General features: G+C 53.5%; 1 protein-coding gene across 2 annotated transcripts in view; it reads left to right on the forward strand.

Annotated features, from left to right (window-relative positions):
- Positions 1–5,879: 5,879 nt before the first annotated feature.
- ABHD12B (abhydrolase domain containing 12B) overlaps positions 5,880–19,752 on the forward strand; it is a 34,480-nt gene continuing 20,607 nt past the window's right edge. The window contains exon 1 of one of the 2 annotated variants that reach the window (XM_025203508.1): positions 5,880–5,932. In XM_025203508.1, coding sequence (XP_025059293.1) covers positions 5,895–5,932 — 38 coding nt within the window. In that variant the 5' untranslated portion in view covers positions 5,880–5,894. Of the gene's footprint in view, positions 5,933–9,332; positions 9,701–19,752 lie in introns of those variants that run through there. The other variant, XM_006023082.3, reaches the window with a different exon arrangement.

Here is a 19,752-nt window from a genome sequence, read left to right on the forward strand (position 1 = left end):
CCCTCCCCTCCCCGTCCCCCGTGCACCGTCCCGCTCCCCCGCAGCCCGGTCTCCGCGGGTTGCGGACCCTGGACACCGGGCTGAAAATCCCACCCAGCCCGAGCAAGTGGAGACCCCGCCACGCACGCACCCGGCCGGGGAAACCCCACGACCGGGAAGGGGGTTTTCAGACTGGCCCCTTTCTTGGCAGGGGTAGTACCTTGCCCCAGGGAATGCATAAGTAGCCTCCCACGGGGGAAACACCATGTATCTGGGTCTGAGGAGGCCCTTGTGTTTAAGCGTTCCTGGGGATAACTGCTCTTTTGGCGTGGTTTTGTACCCGCCCAGGTGTTGGGGCTTAAAGCCCACTTGATGGAAATGGGAGGCTCCTCCTGAGCTTGCTTCTCTGGGCTTGGGACTGCATGCAGGGTGCCCGCCAAAAGACGTTGGAAATATCTGAAGGCCCTGGTGGGGGTGGAGGATGTTTGCCGGTTGTAGGGCCACTTATGGTTCTGGACTGACTCGCGGATTTGCATTTGGATTTGATTCGGCTTGGCACACGAAACATTTCTTTTAAAAAACCCCCAAACAAACTGTCGCTTCCAGTGGGAAGCACTCAGCAATATGCTGACTCCTTGGCACCGTGTAGAGGGTGCATGCAGGTGCATGTGCAGCCCCTGAGATGGGCTGATGCCGAGGCTGCCCCCGGCGGTGTCTGCGGGTGGTCGCCGATTGCTGCTCGGTGCTCGCCACCACACCTCGCTTCCCCCAACACTGGCATCTGCGGGCAGTCGTGGATCGCCACCCCACTGCCACCACTGACAAATTGTGCCCCCCCTCCCCAGAGTTGGGAGGCACAAGTCCTTCATTCGCTGACTTTTTGGAAATGGGAGACTCCTCCCTAGCTTGCTCCTGCGGCCATGCAGCTGAGGGCAAGCGAAACTCGGGGGCATCCGAACCCCAAGCCTCTGGGCTTGGGCCTGCACATAGGATACTTGCCAAAGGATTTGGAAATATCTGAAGCCCCAGGTGGGGTGGAGGATGTTTGCTGGCAGCAGGCCACATATGGTTCTTCAATCACTCATGGATTTGGAATTGATTTGACTCAGGACATGAAAAGTTTCCTTTAAAAAAAATGCATCCAAGTCCGAGTTGGGACTGGGCTCCTTTGAGCAGTGCAGGGGGCCGGGGCGTGCTCTGCCCTTCTGCTTTCTGGCTACAACCAAATGCTCTGGGATTTTCTCTCGGCCTCCTGGCTGCTTTCCTGCTGCAGGCCCTAGAAGGCCCTTTTAGCTGCCGAGAAACTTCTTCCCAGTACTTAGAGACCCCAAGTAGTTGGGGCCGGGGTGCTGGGATTAGCCCTGCGCTGGGGTCCCCGGCACCCAGATGGTCCCTGGCTCCTCTGAAGGATCATGCTTTGGAAACCAGTGCCCTGCTTTGCTAGGGATAGCTTGATTCACTGTGGAGGGTGTGGCTTTGTAGAGCCCAGCAAGGCTGATACAAATCATAGAATAGAGTTGCCTTTTATGGGGTCAGACCTAGGCCCATCGTGCCCAGTCTCCTGTGTCACACCGGGGCAGAGAGCGGAGGCTGAAAGGGAGAGTGAACTGGGCATGAGCAGTTTTTACCTCTTTTCCTCCCTCCTTTGCAGCCTCCGGCAGTGAAGGCCGAGGAAGCTCTGATTCAGAGGCTGTGCTCCTTGCCTCTGTGCTCAATAGTGACTGATGCCCCTTTCCTCCAAGAATATGTCTGATCCTTACTGAATCTGGCTAAAGTCCATCCACAGTGCTTGTGCCTTTGCTTCCAGATTGCCCACGGGCAGGCCGGACTGCCTCCGGTTGAGTAACGATCTCCGGTCAATGATTCCCCGTTGACATCTTCCCAAGCCCGGCCGACAGCCAGTCCTTCATGCCTTGACTGTGCATTTGGGGATGCAGGACAGCGCTGCTGTTTTAATCAGGAGCCTGTGTTGTGTCCTGCAGGGGCAAACGTCTCACAGAGGTCTAAGTGCCCCGGGCCTCTGTGGCTACTGTCCAGTCAATCTCCCTGCAAAAAGAAACTGGGTTTGTCTGGTAAGGCCAGTTCTCTGTGTCGACCACACTCTTACACTGCTGAATCCTCTAGCACTTTTGCTGTCATCTTGCCTGGGATTAATGCCCACCTAGCTGGTCTCAGCTGCTCCCCGTGCCCTGTGCTACATCAAATAATACTAAATCAGCACCTATCCCCATAGGGGTGAGCAATTCCACCCCAGCTAACGGGGGATGGATGCAGTTTCTAGCCTATCCCTCTCTGCCCTTTGCAGAGAGCCAGGAATACAGGACCAGGCCTCTTCAGCAGATCTAGCCATTTCTCATTCCCACTTGGGGTCAAGGAAGTTCTGGTTCAGAGGCTGTGTCCCTTACTCCCATGCTGAATAGCTACGGATGCCCCTTTCCTCCAAAAATTTGTCCAGTCCCTTTTCATAGAGAAGTATGGCTGGAAGGGACCGCTATACATTGAGTCCAACAGCTGTATCCTCCTTCCCATGGGCAGATGTAGGCTTTTGAAAAGGGGGGTGGGGTGCTGGTGGTGTGGTGCATCACCCCATATAACACAATGTATCTATTCCCCAGTTAAAAAGAAAGGAGATGCTTTCTTAATGTGCTGGGGACTGCAGGCTACATTATTTCATTTAAAACTCAAGCAAAAAAAAAAAAAGAAAAAAATAACGTAATTAGAATGTGCTTGAATTTGCTGTTATGGATAAAAAACCCACAACAAACCAGGCCAAAAAATAAAAAAATAAAATCAAAAGATGCTTCATTAGCACTATTGTCATTAGAATGAAATGTACAACTCTTTTTCACGTTCAGAAAATAAAATCCAGCCTTCCTGAGCACCTTGGTAGTGCATCCAACACTTCACTGATAGTTATGTCCATACCTGAGTTAATATTTTCAGCTAGAGTTAAAAACAGTCTGCAAGGCTGTTAAATAGGAGCTTCCTTACCAGGAACAGCTAACAGGCAGCAGAATGGTTGAACACAGGCTAGCTTGAGTAGAGGAATATCATGATCACTAAAAAGGGGAGGGGGCTGTTAGTACCTATGGGATGAAGTGTTTAGAAAGAATCGGTAGCTTACAATGAGCTATGAAGTCAGTTGAGTCCCTCGCTGCTGCCAGACAGTTGGTTTTAAACTTTGGGTGGAGCAGGAATCAAAGGGTTCGACTGTACCCCTGCCCTGGATCCACTCCTGTTCCTTAGGAATACTTGGCTGCCCGGTATATGCAGGTCCCTGAGCTGGTAATGCTCTCCTAGCATTGCCCCAGAGCTTGGACCCCTGCCTGGGACCCCTGCTAGCCAGTTCCATCCTCTCCTGTCGTCCACTGGATGCCAGCTCCTGGGCTGGTACTTGGGCTGGGGTAGCTTGCCACGGACCCACACTCCATGGATGCTCCATGCCCTGTGCAAAGTGCTCCCATCCATGCTGGCTTTGCACTAGATCTCCGAGCCCAGCAGCAACTAGTGATGAAGCTGCCCAGGAGAACTGCTGGGACTCCCAGATCATCAGACCCTTAGGCCCCCACCTGCAGCAGTTGCCTGTTACCTGGCTGCAGGAGCTGGCTGGAGGGCAGGGCAAAGGTGGGGTGGGGGCAGGTCCTCTGGTCAGTGCTTGTCTTTTGCTACTGTCAAGTCCCATAGCCCTTGCCCTGTAGCGTCTCCATCCCTGAATGAAGTGCTCAGCTAGAGAAGAGCCCCTGGCCTGTTATCATAATGACCTTTAAGGCTTCCCAGAGCCCCAGGGTGGCAGGGAGCCTGTAACCCCTAACAGGGGCAGCAGTATGTGTGGGGGGCTTTCTTTCCTCTCCCCTCTGCTGGGCAGGGAGTGGGGCTCTGCATTTATCTCAGCAGCCACAGTCTGTCCAGTGGGCTGGGTCCTACCATCTCCCCCCGTCCTCCCACACCCAGGTCCCGCTGCGGGTGGTCCCTAGAGCAGTGGGCTTCAGTGTTCCTGCCTCGCTGAGCCACATGGAACAGCTCGCCCCTCTCTGCCACCTTGTTTCAGGCTCTCTGCAGACTCAGGCATGCAGCCCTGCACCGGGCTCCCCGTCTCCTCATCAGCCATCCGGACTATTAGCTTGCCTTTTGAATCCAGGCCGAGACACCGATGCAATTGTGGGCCTCCAGGAGCTGGGGTTCTTGACAAAGCACCCGTGTCTCGTGTCAGCCTCGTGCCTTCCCTCGCTGACTGAGGTACGAGTGGAGGGAGCCCACCCTGCTCCCAGTCCAGGGTAACCGCTGGCTTTCATAGAGTGCCAAGCCCAAAGGCCCTTCTCGTTCATTGGCATCACCATGGGCATCAGGGATCTTGTGTAACCATGCTCCCACACCTGACAGCCCAAGGAAGCCCCTCCATGGGCACAGGGCAGGTCAAGGGACCAGGGGACTCCTGGAAATTACAGCTCCTGAGTCACTGATGCCTCTATGGCAAATCATCCATCTCCCTTGCACCCTGGAGGGCTTGGGGCACAGGCCCAGGCCCTTTTGAAACAGTAGGAAGCCCAGGCTGGGCATACTTGGTGCCATGAGGAGGTACCCAGCCAGGCTGGCTCAGGGACCTGGTCTAGGTCTAGGTCTAGACCCTTAGGTCTAGGGTCTTCTGCTTCGATCCTGAGCCCCACGGGACAGGGAGCACATCTCTGCCCTGTCTGGAAAGCACCCAGCACAGGGACGCAAGCAAAGCCAGGCTGGCTTGGCTCTCAGCTCCATCCACTCCTGCCTCCACAGTGAGCTGCTCCAGAAAGCAGAAACCCTGCTGCAGGTGGGCATGGGCTCACCTGCCCTGCGCACAGTCTCGCCTGCTCCCCAAAGCACTGAGTATAACAGGCTTTTGCCCAGCTTGCCGTTCACAAGAACAGCGCCAGGTTGCCTGATCCCCAGACAAATGCCCAGTCCCTTCTGGAACCTCTTCCTGCGCATCGCAAGGAGGGACCAGCGATCACTTAGAAGGCATCAAGCCCTGGACGTTTGACGTCCATGCTTCTGGCTCTGCCACCGGCTCCCCGTGTGACCTTGGGTGACTCCCTGATTCTCTCGGAGCGTGGTGCCTCTCAGGAGTCAACTACTCCACAGCAGTGGGAGCATGGGCAGAGTCTGTGTGCGCAAAATGCTGCAGCTGAGATGCAGTGACCTGTAGGAGGTCACTCACAGGACCGGCAGGGGGGCCCCTCCTAGCAGCTCCTAGCCCGATTGCAGGTGAAACCTTAAATTCACACCTGGGGTTAAATGGGCATGGGGCACAGCCCAAGCCTCTGTGGAGGCCCAGGCCTGCAGGGAGTGCCTGGTGGGCAGAGGAGCCTGTGCACAGAGTGATCAGGGCAGGATCTGGCCCTAACAACTCACCTGAGCTTATGCTTGTGCAATCGCAAGCAGGCAACACCTGGAGAGAGCTTGTCATGCAGGTGGCAAGGCCAGTCCCTACGTGCTGTGTGCTGGCACTGCGCGGGTGATCCTGTGGCATCTGGAGCCCCTCCTTGCCCATCAGGATCCCTGCAGGCTTTCCCCTTCGTTGCCTCTCCAGCCACAGCAGGGACCTCAGGGTGCCTACCTGTGGACTTTGAGCTGAGCCTTTAGCAGACAAAGCGCGCTGGCTGCTTTTCTGACGGGGGCGGGTGGCTTTAAAGCAGCGCTGCCCAACCTCATTAGATCCAAGGCCACCCCTGTAGAAATTACCAGCTCTGGGCTTCCCCTTGTGTCTTGACTACTGAAAAATACTAGAACAAGGCTTCTGTTGCAGAGAGCTCAGCCAGCCCACGGCCGGGCAGCAGGGCTGCGACACCCTGGATTCCTATCTGAAATCTCAGGGTTTCTCTTGTGACATGATTAGGAGTTTGCAGACCTCACAGCACCTTGGTTGAGAATCGTGGACCTGAATGGCGCGGTGCATGGGCCGGAGGGGCGCTGGGCAGATGTGAGTAGGCATCGCTTTGTTTGGGGGTTTCAGCCCTCAGCTGTTTCCCCCCCCCCGATGCTTTTCTCCCCCTGCTCTGACACTTGGTGTCTTTTCCACGTTGGCTTTTTCATCCCTGGTTCAAACACTTTCCGCCCGGTATTATGTCCAAGTTGGAACCATCTGGCGCTCTGCTTTGTCCCCAGCTCTCTTAGTGCCAAGACCTTTATCCCCCTTCCCCCTTCCCCCTTCCCCATCCAATCTATGCTCCCCCCCTTGCCAAGATGCTGATGCTTCACTAATCCAAGCAGCATCCCAGAAAACCCCCGGCCTCACCAAACAAAGCAACGCCGGGGTTGCAATGAGCCAGCCCAGGGGTGCTGCTGCCATCAGCTGGCTGGATTCAGATCCACGGCACTGCCTTCGCCCTGGGGCCAGGGCTCTTGGAAGGGAGGGGTTCTGCGTGCCATGCCGTGGGACAAGCCAAGCCCTTGGATTTGCTACCTGAGGATCAAAGAGACTAGATGGCCTTCAAGGAGCAATGCCCAGGGGACATGTGAAAACACAGGTCTCAGGCCTGAGAGGCTGCCAGCCAAGACATGCAGAGGGGACTGATTCACAGTCCTCTGTGTCCAAGTGCTTTGCAAACCCCACCATCTGGGGTTGCTGGGGCCCGTTCAGCTTCCACTGCCCCATGCTTCTAGGGCTGCCTGGGTCCCCACGGCAGGGTCCTGCCTGCTACCATGACTGGGAACCAGTTCATCCTTCCTCTAACTCCCCAGCTCGTGGAAGCAGGGCTGTCTTGCTGCTTGCCAGTGGTGTGGCCAGATGTTTCCCACCTGCTGCACGTACCTGGCTCCTCTACTCAGAACCTCTAAGGCCCTGGGGCTCCTGGGGACACACCTGCCCTTCTAAGATAGTGTAGGTCCTACACAAACACAAGGGCTGAGGCGCTGCCTTTCAGTGCCGGCCCTGGGGAGGCACAGCAGGCAGGGAGGCAGGGCAGAAGGCCTTGCAGAGCCACTTCCTTGCCAACAGTGCCTGCTCGCCCTGCTGGAGACCTGGACACAAGCAGCCCCAGGCCTGGGGGCAGCATCCACAGCCTCCCAACGGGCCCTGGTGGGTAGCTCAGCTTGCAATGGGCCCCAGCACCTGCAGCCTCGAGGCTGGAGAAAGAAGGGTCTTTCCAGCCCACCCTGGCTGGGCGCTGAAGAGGGAGGTGCTGAGGCCGAGCGGCTCAGAGCTCAATCCAGCGTGGCTCATGCTGTCCCAGGGCTGGGGGGAACCGAAGCGCCTCCTCCCAGGCTGCGTACGAGGCATTAGTCTGAGGCTGCAGGGCTGGCACCAGGTCTAACCAGGGCAGGGGCATTGGGAGGAAGCAGAGCAGCAGCCCGGGCCACACTAGGATTTTAAACCATGCTAGTGACCCCCTCTGCTGCTCCAGTCACAGCGGGGTCAGTAGCCCAGCACCTTCCCCCCATGGCGGGGCACCTGGAGGGGTTTGCCAAGCTGAGGCAGGAGCCTGGACCTCCATGGGGCTCTGCCATTTGCCGTCCGGCTCAGGCATCAGTGGGAGGCACTGACCCTCTCTGGGATGTACGGAGCAGCTGAGCACAATGCTGTAGGGCAGGTGATGTCTGCTGCCCCAGAAGACGTCCCATTTCCAAGCCGGGACTCTTGGTATAGCAGCTTCCACTGCCCAGAGACGCCAGCACCCGGGACCTGGGGCTTTGGGAATCCTTTGTCCCACTCATACTTCCAGCACAGGGTAGGCAGCAGTGACATTGCCATTTCAAAGCCACTGCAGGTGACAACGGGGACGCCGTGGGGGCTGCCTGTGCCTGCGGTCAGGACCGGAGACTGCAGACCGGCTCTGTTAGCTCCAGCCCTGCGCCCACTCCTGTTCTCTGCAGCCAGCAAGTGGGGGAGCTGCCTGGGTCACCCCCTCGGTCCCCGCTGAAGGAGATACAGAGCAGCTTTAAAGTGAGGTTATATGGTCGGCAAAGGATGAGGAGACCTCCCCGTCAGCAGACCTCCCCGTGTTTGTGAGGGGCTGGCGGGGAACAAAAGGAAGCTCTTCCTGCTTTGTGCTCCTGTGGGAAGACTGAGCTGGCTGGGCATCAGCAAGAGGACCCTTAACTCGGCAGCAGCGACAGACCTTGCATCAGGGGATGGCGTGCCGCCAGGAAGGTGAGGGCCTGGCTGCTCGGTGCGGGGATCAGTGTCTGAGCTGGCAGGCAGAAAGCCGCTCTGTGCCCAGCAGCTAAAAGCATTTGCTTTAGAGATCATTAAGAGACACTGAACACTCAACCTTGCAATGCTATTTTGGGAGTCGCTTGCTGGAAGAGACCTGTGTTGTCACAGGCCCAAAGGGAGCCGTGGCAGGCGGAGATGGCAGCTTTGCAAGGCAGGGCATGGCCGGCACGACATTTTTCTTGCTTTCAGTTTCTGAGAATAGCTTGAACAACTCCCCCATGTGCAATGCTAGGCACAACCCCTGCCAGCCCCACGTGACTTCGCCTTACAGAGGCGAGACAGCTTACTAAGGCTTTGAACCGGAGCAGCTGGGCTTGGAGTCACCCAGCGGCTGCAGAAAACTCGGCCAGCCCATCCCATGACCTGGGCAAAACAGACAGCAAACTCTCCCAAATGCAGGCAGCCCCGAAACCCAGCTCTCTCTGCAAGAGGAAGCTTGCATGCAATCCCTGTACCCGGAAACCTTCAGAAAGGACTTGGCCGTTATGTGATGCTTTGTTCCAAAGAGACCAGACAATAGCTGCCTTTGTCCCGTGCCTCTGCAAGAAGCCTGGGCTTCCTGGGAGGGTACAGCCCTCTGCTCCTTCCCTTCCTCGTGAGCTGGGGAAGCATTTCCTCAGTCTTCTGCAACCAAGAGCTGAAAGCCCCCAGCTCCCAAGCGTGCTTGGAGGGCAGGGAAGGCCCGGAAATAAGAGAGAGAAGGACGAAAATAAAAGGAATGACGTGATCAACGGGAAGAAATGTATGAAAAGCAAAATAAATGTCTCGATCCTGGGAACCACCAAGGTCGTGGAAAGTGATGCCTGCGAGGCATCTCACGCTTGGTTAAAACCAGAACGGAGAGCCAGACTAGCGCTGGTTCCCGAGGAAAACAATGCACGACGCAAATGAACTATTGTTAGGCCTTCCAGGCTGTCAGCTCCTTGGCTGGCTGCTGCCATCCTGTGTCCCACGTGGAGAATGCAATGTGAAGCGAACAAGCCTACCAGTTTTATGCACGTATCAGAGTCCAATTACTCCCACGTGAGAGGCAGGAAATTCTCTGAGCTGGATCCTCAGCCGGGTGAGTCAGCACCTCCCCAACCACAATGCAGAGATATTGCCACTTGACACCCGCTGATGACGTGTCATGGTGCGCCTGGGACGTCAGAGGTCACCCTGGGCAGAGCCATAAGCCAGGAGGGGGTTCAAGAATAGGACGCTGAGATCCACACCAGAGTCACCCACCTCAAGGTCCGGAGAAGGCAGCTATAGATGTATGGGACTAGGACGTGGGTGACTGCCAAGCTGATCTACAAGCCAGGAGGCAGCTGTTAGGGAGCAGGGGTCTGGGCTGATGCACATTGTGGGGAGGGGAGCAGGGGGTAGTCAAGGAGCTGGTAAGGCAGATCGAGAGCACCAGGAGTCCAGGCTGGACCAACCAACTAGGAGCAAAGCTGGAGCCAGCAAGCCACCAGGCAGCCCTGGGGACCACAAAACCAGGAACAGACAAGCAGGACCCAGGATGCTAGGAACAAACTTGCTAGATAACAGGTAACCTTGTGCATTGGCTACTGATAAAAGAGGCAGAAACAGGCCTACAGCCTGACCTTTTATGTGCTTGCTCTTCAAAACCACGAAGACAAACATTGATGGCAAAGTCTATCCAGCCACCCATGACAGCACAGTGTAGTCTCACCTGTACCGGCTGGGGAGACTCGAGAGGCGGCAGGAGGGTGGCACGCAGATTGGCAGCAGGTCTTCTTGAAGTTACTGAGTTCTCCAAATTTCCCTCCAGCTGTATGATACCCCTTATTTATAGATGCCTGGTGCTAATAATTTTAATGTATGGCCCCTGACTGGTTTTATTTAAATGTCTTTGTTTCACTGAAACTTTTGGAACGGGACAGAACCAGATCTCTTGCGAGCTTGGAAGTTGTCAACTAGTTGGGATTTCTATCCTTGGGAAAGTAAAAGAGAGGGTTTCTTATTTCTTTTCCTTCCCCACTGTGGACTACTGCTCAACACTGGCCTGTTTCTTCTTTACCTTAGGTTATGGTCTTCTCTGATAAGTCTGTTTTGCTTTTACAAATTCTCTAAGCATCTTAACAAAAGCCCCACCTGAGCTCTGAGAGGCCCAATCCTTTTTTTCCCTGGTGATTACCCATCTCCTGCTGCCGCTCATGGAGGCAGCAGCCTGGTCTGGGTGGCAACAGGAGGCACGGTAGCCGCCGGGCTCTCCAGGGCTGTGGCACTCCCTCTGCCTGACATCCCCAGGGCACCATGCCCAGCCTCACTGTGTCCCGGTGACCCTGCTCTCCCTGACTCCAGAGAGGACATTGCATCCTGGGATGCAGGAGGACTTCACCTTGGGTGGAATAACTGTTGGGAGTGGCCACACTTTAATGGAATAGGAGCAAAATAAAGTGGACTAGTGATAATCCTGCCCTGCAGTGGCGTAACTTTAAGTCGAATAACAAGCACTTTAAGCCACTTAAAGGTGTTGCTTTGCGGCCAATCCAGGGGTTAAAGAGCTCCAGAAACTGCTTAAACCTACCGGGTAACAAAGCCAGCAGGCTAAGCGAGCTGCTTCCAGGGGCCAAATTCAGAAGTGGTGTCAATGGGAGGGGTGAGTTAGAGCCTCGGCAGGAACACAGTGGTGTAACATTTGCTTGGGGGCAGAAGGAGGAACAACAGGAAAAACAACTTTGATTTGCCACTCAGCAAGCCTGATCTGCTGCATCCCCAGCCCCTGCCGGGCGAGTGCCACACCTAATTAAACTAAAGGGTGCTGGTGGGCAGAGGGGCAACCCACGCCGGCTTCCACAGCACCGCGGGCACTCAGCTGTATGGTTTGGTTCCAGTTCTTGGCTGTTTCACCACTATGTCCACATGGCTCCCCAGGCTGCAGCGCTGAGGGGTGCGCAGAGAGGGAGGATACAGAAAAGCAGGGCTCAGATGTTATTGCAAATGGGCCACAGCATAATCAGGTGTGAAGCAGTGGCTTCCATGACTTGGGGCTTGCTTTTCCTATGCCTGGATTTGGTCAATCAGCTGCTGATCTGTTGTCTGTTGCTGAATCGGGGGGGATCTGAATCTCTATTGATCCCAATGCCCATTTGGCAGCAGCTTGCTGCAGGGAAGGGCTGTCCCACTTCTAAGTAGCTGGGAGCCACACACTTCCGGGGGCTGCACTGGTGGGGGACATGGGCCCCCAGGAATGCATATCCCACCCCTATTTGTACCTTGTGGCCAGGCAGCCCACCTCGCTTCATCTCCCCAGCTGTATAGTGCCTCTCGGGCGGGCGCCCCAGGCTGTGGGCTTCCCCAGTACTGTGCTATGCTGCCTCATCCCACGCCCTGGGCTGGAGGAGGGGAAGCTGGAGGGAGAGTGGGCCTGGAGCCTCCATCCAGCTGTTGCTGCAGCTGGAGCCAGGTGACTGCCTGGGGGAGGCAGTATAAGCCCTTGTGAGCTGCCAGTTGGACAGCCCTGCTGCAGGGCATTGCTGTTTACCTATGAGAAATACAGGATTAATCCTTTGATTTGCTCTAACTCAGCACCAAGTGACTGGGCTGAATGCAAAGCTGTCTGGGTGAGATCACGGCTGGGACTATCGGGGTGGGGGGAACATGATCACTAGGCCTTACACTTGCTGCCATGTTCTGAAAGCCCCAGGTCCTGGAGTCTAGTGACTCCTTGAGATACTCAGATTTCATTTAGAAAGAAAGCAAGTTTCCAGTCTTCATGAGATGCTTGAAAACCTGGACCCTGCGACTTAGAGGCAGGAGGCAGGTCAAGAGGTACATGCATGTATTATGGGCATCCTGTTTGAAGTCAGATCTCATAGTTTTGGGTACCTGATTTCTGACCCGCTGTGTTGGCAATGCTGTATCTCAGAGATGAGCTAGGAGTTGACTGCTTATAAAGAAGAAGGGTCTTGCGGAGCAAACACCTGAGGGTTGAAATCGAGAGAGCTTGGGATTGAAAAGCTGGGGGTGGTAGATTCAATTATCCCATTTAACATTCACTGCTAGGCATTGGGCTGGAGTAGCTGAGCCCGCCTGCCCAGTCCCACCCCGCTGTGAATGCGTTGGAGGAACACCACCTTGCTTATATACAGGCGGTAGAGCTGGTGCTCACTGCAGTGATATGCAAAGCCCAGTGTTCCCACCCTTATGTAAATACCCACACCTCTGTGCTAAGGTGGGGCTAGTTGACTGGCAGCCAAAACATGCCCATCAAGGCTGGCTCCTTGCAGCAGCAGGGCCTGAACTGCCCTTGCTAAGATTTGCAAAACAGAGGGACAGTCTCCGCTCAGATCCCTGGCACGCAGGCGTTTGCTCTCACTGCCCCATGGCAGACTGAGAGTCAATGCCAGCTCCAGGTTCTCCATCCCGAGTGTGGGTATTGGGGGCAGGGCTGTGGGAGGAGTTTTCTCTCTGCTTGTGTGATGCTAAGGTGATCTGCCTTCTGGTGCTGGGTCTGTCTGAGACGGCTTGGGGCCTGCCAGGGTTACTGGAGATGTCTCCAGTTCCAGCCCAGCCTGGGAAGCCTTCACAGGCCTCTCCAGGAGAGATGAGGCTGCTGACCATGCTTGGCGGCGCTTGGGGCACTGAAATGGCAGTGCTGCCTCTGGCTACAGTTATGATGGGAAGCAAAGGCTTTGCCCTTGTATTCACACACCTGAGCTGGCATGAGTTTTGCTGGCAGCACGGATGCTGTTACCCCAGGGGTGGGCAAAATGCGGCCCGCCAGGCATTATATCCGGCCCGTGGGGCCCCTAGAAAATTAATATTTATCTGCCCTGGGCTACCTGTCATGTGGCCTTCAATAGCTTGCCAAAGCTCAGTAAGTGGCCCTCTGCCCAAGATAATTGCCCATCCCTATGTTACCCCCTGCTCAGGTAGGGCTGCAAGTGCATACCAACTCCAGGATGGAGGAAAGTTGCAGGCTCTGTGCGAGGAGCAGCACCCGTGCCAGCTAGTTGAAGGGTGGTGTAGGTACATGCTCAGGAGAGACACTCTGTGCTGTGCAGGTGTGCTCTGAGCCGGGCACTGCCCATCCAGACCAGGCCCAGGGGTTAACTGGAGCCTGCTGGTGCCAGAAGCAGGTGTCTCTAGAGCCTGAGCAGACCTGTCCAAGCCTGCATGGTAATAGATACAGCTGCCGGAGGTCTGAGCATCACACAGCCTGGCTCACCGAGCTCCCACTGCTCTCCCACACCCTGGTCTATGCAGGCTCATCAAGGCTGTGTCTGTCCTGTACAGCTCCTGGCACCCCAGGGCCTGGGTCATGGGTGGGGGTCTCTAGGTGGTCCTGTCATGCAAATAGCAGCAGCATAAATGTATTACTTTTAATGGGAGGTGAGAGTGGACAGCTGTATAGTTAGGAGAGCCGTTGGGAGTTTTTGGGTATCCAGGGGCCTTCCACAGGCCTAATGAAAAGGCAGACAGCCAGAGCTGAGCAGCAGAGACAGACTGCATGTCAATCCAGCCTGATGGGAGGGATGGCTGTGAACCCGGAGAGAAGAGGTGTTGTCAGGAGCAGTTACCAGAAGCGTGGCAGAACAGGTTATTTCGTTAGCGGAGGAGTGAGACCATTCAGAGCGGGCATTAATTACCTATGAAGTGTAGCGAAATTAGTAGCAGTACTTGTTAGGTTGTAATGAGCCGTCAAACCACTGTCATTGAGTCCAGATTTTTTACCGCCCAGCGGGGCTCTGAATTTCTGCTCGGGCCCATCTTCTGGAGGTGTTTTTCCAATTCCCTTTGAGCACCGTGAGGTCCAACGGAGGGGTCGCTCTGTGAAAAGTGGGCTCTTGCTGCTGTCCCTGTCTCTGTCTTTTGTATTTTCCTGTGAAAGTTTAACCTGGTGCATAGTTCCCACCTGGTTTCACCCACCTAGTTAGCGTGAGGCTTGCTGGTGCACCGGATGAGGTATGCTGTGATGCATCTGTCCGGTGGTGGCACAGGAGATGTGTTGACAGGTTTTGCTGTTGCTATTAAGGCACGGTTGTGTCCCATTTGGAGTCTGTTGATCAGAGGGCAGCTTATGTCTGATGAAGAGTTGGGCCACATTTGGGGGTTGCTTGAAGGCCGGGAGTGAGGGAATTGGGAATATTTCCCTCCATTTTGGTTCTCTCTGATGATCCTTCTTATAGGGTCCAGTGTGTAACAACCAGGGGAGTGGGGGGTTTCTTTTTGTATTGCAGGGTACGTATGCAGCTCATTCAACGATGTGATCTCTGTCTCTGCTAGAGTACACTGGCTGGGTAAGGGCTTGATGGAGGTTGGTGTGATGGGTGTCACGAATGACCTACTTAGAGCCAATGCAGTAGTATCTGAGGGCCTTTCTTGGCATGTCTCAGGTGGTTGCTGGGTTTATGGATGTAAGTGTGGTGGTCCATGGTGGTTTATAGGTAGGCTGACCATAAGGAAATCCTGGACATCTGGGACACTGCCACCCACTCACCTGGTGCATCGTGCCATTCTGCCTGACTGTGCCCCTGTGTTTCCAGGGTGCTCAATTTAATTCATACCAGCTGGCTGGGACCAGCCTTGGAAAACTAGGGCTGTCCCAGCTAAACTGAGATGTATGATCACCTATTTATAGGGTACTATTCCTAACATGGCTTGTAGTCGCTAATAGCTTTGAACCTGGGGCTTCAGCCCACCTAGCATAGTAACCTAGCCCAGCCTGCCAACCTACAGGCTCTTCCAAGCAGCTCATGATGAGGTTGGTATATCAGGAGGCCATCTTTGTGCCCTTGGGTGGATCTCGAATTTTGAAAGGGGGGTGGGTGTGTGTGTGTGTGTGGATGGTGAGGTGCATCATCCCATATAACAAAGCACATAGTCTTCTCCAATTAAAGATAAACTAGAAGCTTTATTAATAGGCCAGCAGCCTGGGGGTGTATTAGTCAGTTTAAGATAGAAACAAAAATGAATATAACTTCATTGGAATGAGCTGAAAACAATCTGCAGCGCCATGAAATAGGAGCGTTGTTCCCAGGAGCAGCCAGCAGAATTGCAGAACGATGGATAGCTTGAAATCAAGATCATTAAAAAGAAAAGAGGGTCATTAACACCTATGGAACGAAGAGTTTAGTAGGAATCAGGTAGATTATAATGACCTGTGCAGTCAAGTGGCTCCCTCACTGTTTCCTGACTAGAAATGCTGCTGCCACGGCCAGGCAGTTGGTTTTAAAGTTTGGGAGGACCAGAAATGAAAGGAGGGTGGAAGTGCACCAGGACAGCCCCCTGGATCTACCCCTGCTTATGCCCATGGTTTGGAGGAAGCAATGTTTGTTGAAAGCAAAGTTGTTGTGGGTCAGGATGGAGTGGATGCCTTGTGTGATGTGCTGTGGTTGTAAATCTGAGTGTGTGCCATGCTTTTGTAGGTATTTCAAGGCAGGTGGCTGTGCTTTCATAGTATGAGGCCCATCATTTCCAGAATGACCTTTTCAGGGAGGTGGCTGATGTTCTGGATCTTGTTAAGAAAATGTGCTCTGCCTGTGTTGTGTCCTACTTTTTAATATCATTTAATTATCCCCAGCTCAGAGCAATTACTGAACCATACCTGCTGAGCACCGGCTGGGCAGGGGGAGCTAAGGAGGTGTTTGGGGCTACCTGAGCTGGTTTGACCTTGGCATAGATCAGAGCCACATATTAGTGGGCCTGCTCCAATATGTATCTGGTGTGACAGGTTGAGAGCTGCTCTGTAATGGGACAAAACAGCCTAGGGGTGCTGCATAGATTGCATGGTTCCTGTTGAAGTGTCAGACCCTGGATGCAGCCCACTTACTATCGCCTGACACGTGCTGGTGTCTCTGCTCCACCAGTCCCCGAGACTGGTCAGGTCAGGGACTGAGGGAACATCCCTAGAGAGCTCTAGGTGTATTGGACATTTTGGCGCATAGTCATTTGCTGGTTAACTGTGGTTTTGCCTGGCTAGGGAAGGAAGACGTGGGGAACTGTACCTTTCTGGGGCTCTGGCAAGAGCCAGCCGGTGTTACTCGAAGGCTTTTGTTAATTGATGCTGGTCCATTAGGGCTCGTGCACTGAGAGAGGTAGATCTTCATCAGACACCTTGACTGGGAGTGATTGCTGAATCACACCAGCTCAGGGTTAGCCCTGGAAGAGCCTGAAACTACCTGGAGCTGGTATGACCTTGTCATGGATCACCCTAGTGCCCACTCGAACGTGTACGTGGAGTGGCAGATTGGGGACGGCTTCCTAATTGATGGGTTGTGTGGGCTGATGTAGTTATGGGGATGTTTACTAGGTTATTAGTAGGAGATGAAGAAGCAAACAGGAAGGGAAGGGGTGAGTTAGGTAAGCAGCCTCTTAGTAAACACTTCAGCAGGGTGAAGAAATACTAATGGTTACCTTGGGAGATCGTATCTCCTGGCTCTTACACTACCGGTTGGGCCAAGACCTGGGTGGATCTAAGTGACTGCAGACACCAGAAAAAGTCACCGTTTCTCTCCAGGAGGCCAGGTGATTGTGGAAGATGCTTGATGTTTCTGGAAAACCCAAGAGATGCCTGAAGGAATGAGGCCGGCTTCGTTGGCCATCAAGAGATGCTGGGCTTTACGGAAGAGAGATGGGTGCAGATTGTGCTTTGATCTCCTCCTCTTCCAGGCGTTGTTCCTATAGTTCAAATGCACACAGTGTTCACTACAGAGGCTGCCTGGTCACAATAGTTACCCTTGGGCTGCTGAGTTTATAAGGTCAGAGCCCAAAATGATGACCCTGATGTCCTTGAGGGAATGAACGTGGGTTTCCTGTTGGCTGATGACACTGATGCTATATGGGGAGGCCAAGTTTTCAAGACCAGAGTGCTTTGTGCCTCACAGTCCCTCACCATTTAGCTAAAGAGGAGGGGCGATGGGTCCACTGGATGTGTCTCACTGGTTGCAGATCTGGTGCCCCTGCCCTGAAGAATAACTGCAGGATGCACAATGAGTACATCACCCAGGTCTTTGAGTGGAAGAGTTGAGCTGGAGGCTTCTGGCTATGAAAATATTCAACTGCTTTTACACAGAGTGGGGCTCTCCCTGCTCCCAAGGAACAATTGTCGGCCTTGGAGTTGTTCTTTGCTGCTGTCCGACCCCCACCGCCCATATCTCCGTTCCCCACAGCATCCCACTCTGCACAGCACCAACCTGAAGCTGGTCAAGGCAGGCCAGGGGGATGACTCTGGGGGGAGGAATGCTAGGACCCCACCAGCTTTTGGCCACAGAAGGGGTTCCCCATTTGCTCCCTCTGGGTCAGTGTGTCCATCGGTCTGTGGCTTTTACATTGCAGCTCATTGCTGTAATGCGGGGGTTGCCTCCTGCATTAAATTGGCAGCACTCACAGAGTCCCTGGTGGGCTTCACTTCGTGTGTGGGGGCAAGAGGGTAAGACCTCAGCTTGCAGTAGGCTTGGCCCAGACAAGTGGTTCTCAACTGGGGTTCCTTGAGATCCTTTTAAGGGTGTTGCGGGGTGCTATGCTACGTTAACACTGTGGAACTGTTTGCAGCAAAAGTCAGACCAAACAACGGTGTAGCTCAGCTGTGAACCATGCAGGTTGCGAACTACCTGGATATGAATGATCGGGGTGACACCGTAGCCAGGCAAAACAGCCAAGAGCTGTGACTGCTGTATTTTCTAGCACACAACATGCCCCCGTCGCCTGGCCGCCCCTTGAATAAGTGCACACCTTATTTTTGAAAGGCAGAACGAATTAAAAAAGGTCTTTCCTTGAAAATACCATCAAGTAGCAGTAAGTAACTGAGCAGCAGCTTCTGAAGCAGAAGTCCCTGTGGGGGAGCAAAGAGCAGTATTCCCCAGCAGAGGCAGAAACTGCTATCGCTGTATTTCCTCACTTATAATGCATACCCCAATTTCTAGGCTGAATGCGAGAAAATGTGTTATTTGGGTAACTGTGTAGGCACAAAGCATCACTGGACAACTTAAATACTGCAACGAGCTCAGCCTCATACTTCAGCAGACACTTTCCCCACGCTGATGGAAGTATTGGAGCAGAAAGGAAAGCAGTGTCTAGTGCAGTGATTCTCAGCCAGGATGCTGGGAATAGGAATCCAGTGTCAAAACCATTGTGCCCTGCTGCGGCCTTCCAGTGCGCTTTGCAAGAGAAGAATTGCCCCAGTATTTTTCTGTAGTCAAAAGTGAGGAAACCTAAGAGCTGGCATTTTCCAAGGGGTGCCTTGAGTCTAATGAGGTTGACAACTACTGGCCTAGTGTTTCAGAATGGTAACATCTGGACAGATGTTGCATAAAGAAATGTGATCTGGGACCTCTGTGGAAGACTGGCAGCCTTAAAAATCCTTAATTCAGTGATTCTCAACTTGGGTGCTGCAGTGCCGTGAGATCCTCTCAAGGGTGTGGCAAGGTGTGACACACTGTCAGCACTGGTAGGTATGCAAGACAAATCTAAGGATTTCAAATAGGATTTCATAGGATTGAAATCATTCTGCCTTCTTGGGGTCTTTCTGAGCTCTTTGCAACAGCAGAATTGCCCAAGTATTTTTCCTGTAGTCAGGAAAACAAATGAAAAATAAGTGCTGGCATTTTCTGAGTGGTGACCAGTCTAATGAGAGGTTCTCTGAGTCTAGAAAGGTTGAGAACCACTGTTTTAATGGGAGAAGTCTGCTAGTAAGTGCCGCTGAATAGTCTCACTTCCGCCTTCAGCTTCCTCTGTGCAAAAATGAAGTTTATTTTCTACCTATGGGGACTTTTTTACCATCTTTCATTTTCCCCGAGCCTGAGAAAGCTTGCAGGAAAAAAGATAACTTTTTTTGCAATGTCTTAGTTGGTCTAATAAAAGGTATCATCTCTGAACCAAGAGTTCTGGAGTTTTGCATTGTTTTGTGTCTCAGGCCAACACCAAATACCAAATATACTGCTGGATAATATCCTCAGCTTCCCTCTCATCCCACAAGAAGGTAAAGAACACGTCCAGAAATGCAAGGCACAATTACCCCATGAACTTCAGACAACTCACTGGGTGTGATCCTATATGCACACCCTGAAAGCTGTAATAACATCTGTTCAGCCTGTTCCCCAATTTGGATATTTTTGAAGTATGAGCATAATGACCTAGCTACTGATCCAGCTCACACAGAAGCGAAAGGAAATGGTTCTGGTGACACTACCAGGTGCTGGGTCTGGCCGCTAGCCCACAACCCTGGAGACGCTGTCTGCAGGGGCTAACACCGACACCTCCACACCAGACACCTGGACTGTGGGATCCTCTCTAATAACAATATCTCACTGTAAGCAGGGTGACACTGGAAAGCTGCCTTGGAGCCTTGAGCGGGAGTGACCCGCTCACTGCAGCCAGGATCCCCAAAGGTGTGTCTTATGATTTGGGGTGCTCAGTTCTGGGGTGCTCACCTGAGCACCCATTAGCAGGGTCTGATTTTCCAATAGTGCCAGTTATGTTGTTTCTTGAAAGGGGTCAAGTTTCAGCATCTTAGGCTGACCGCCCAGGACACTGCAGCAACCAAAACCACCGGCCACTTCTGAAAGTCTTGGTGAATCTCCAGCACCTTCTCAATAATCACATGCAAAAAAAGAAAAAGAAAAAAGAAGCCAATT

This window comes from Alligator sinensis, unplaced genomic scaffold (genome assembly GCF_000455745.1).
Source record: "Alligator sinensis unplaced genomic scaffold, ASM45574v1 scaffold50_1, whole genome shotgun sequence".
Taxonomy (NCBI): Eukaryota; Metazoa; Chordata; order Crocodylia; family Alligatoridae; genus Alligator; species Alligator sinensis.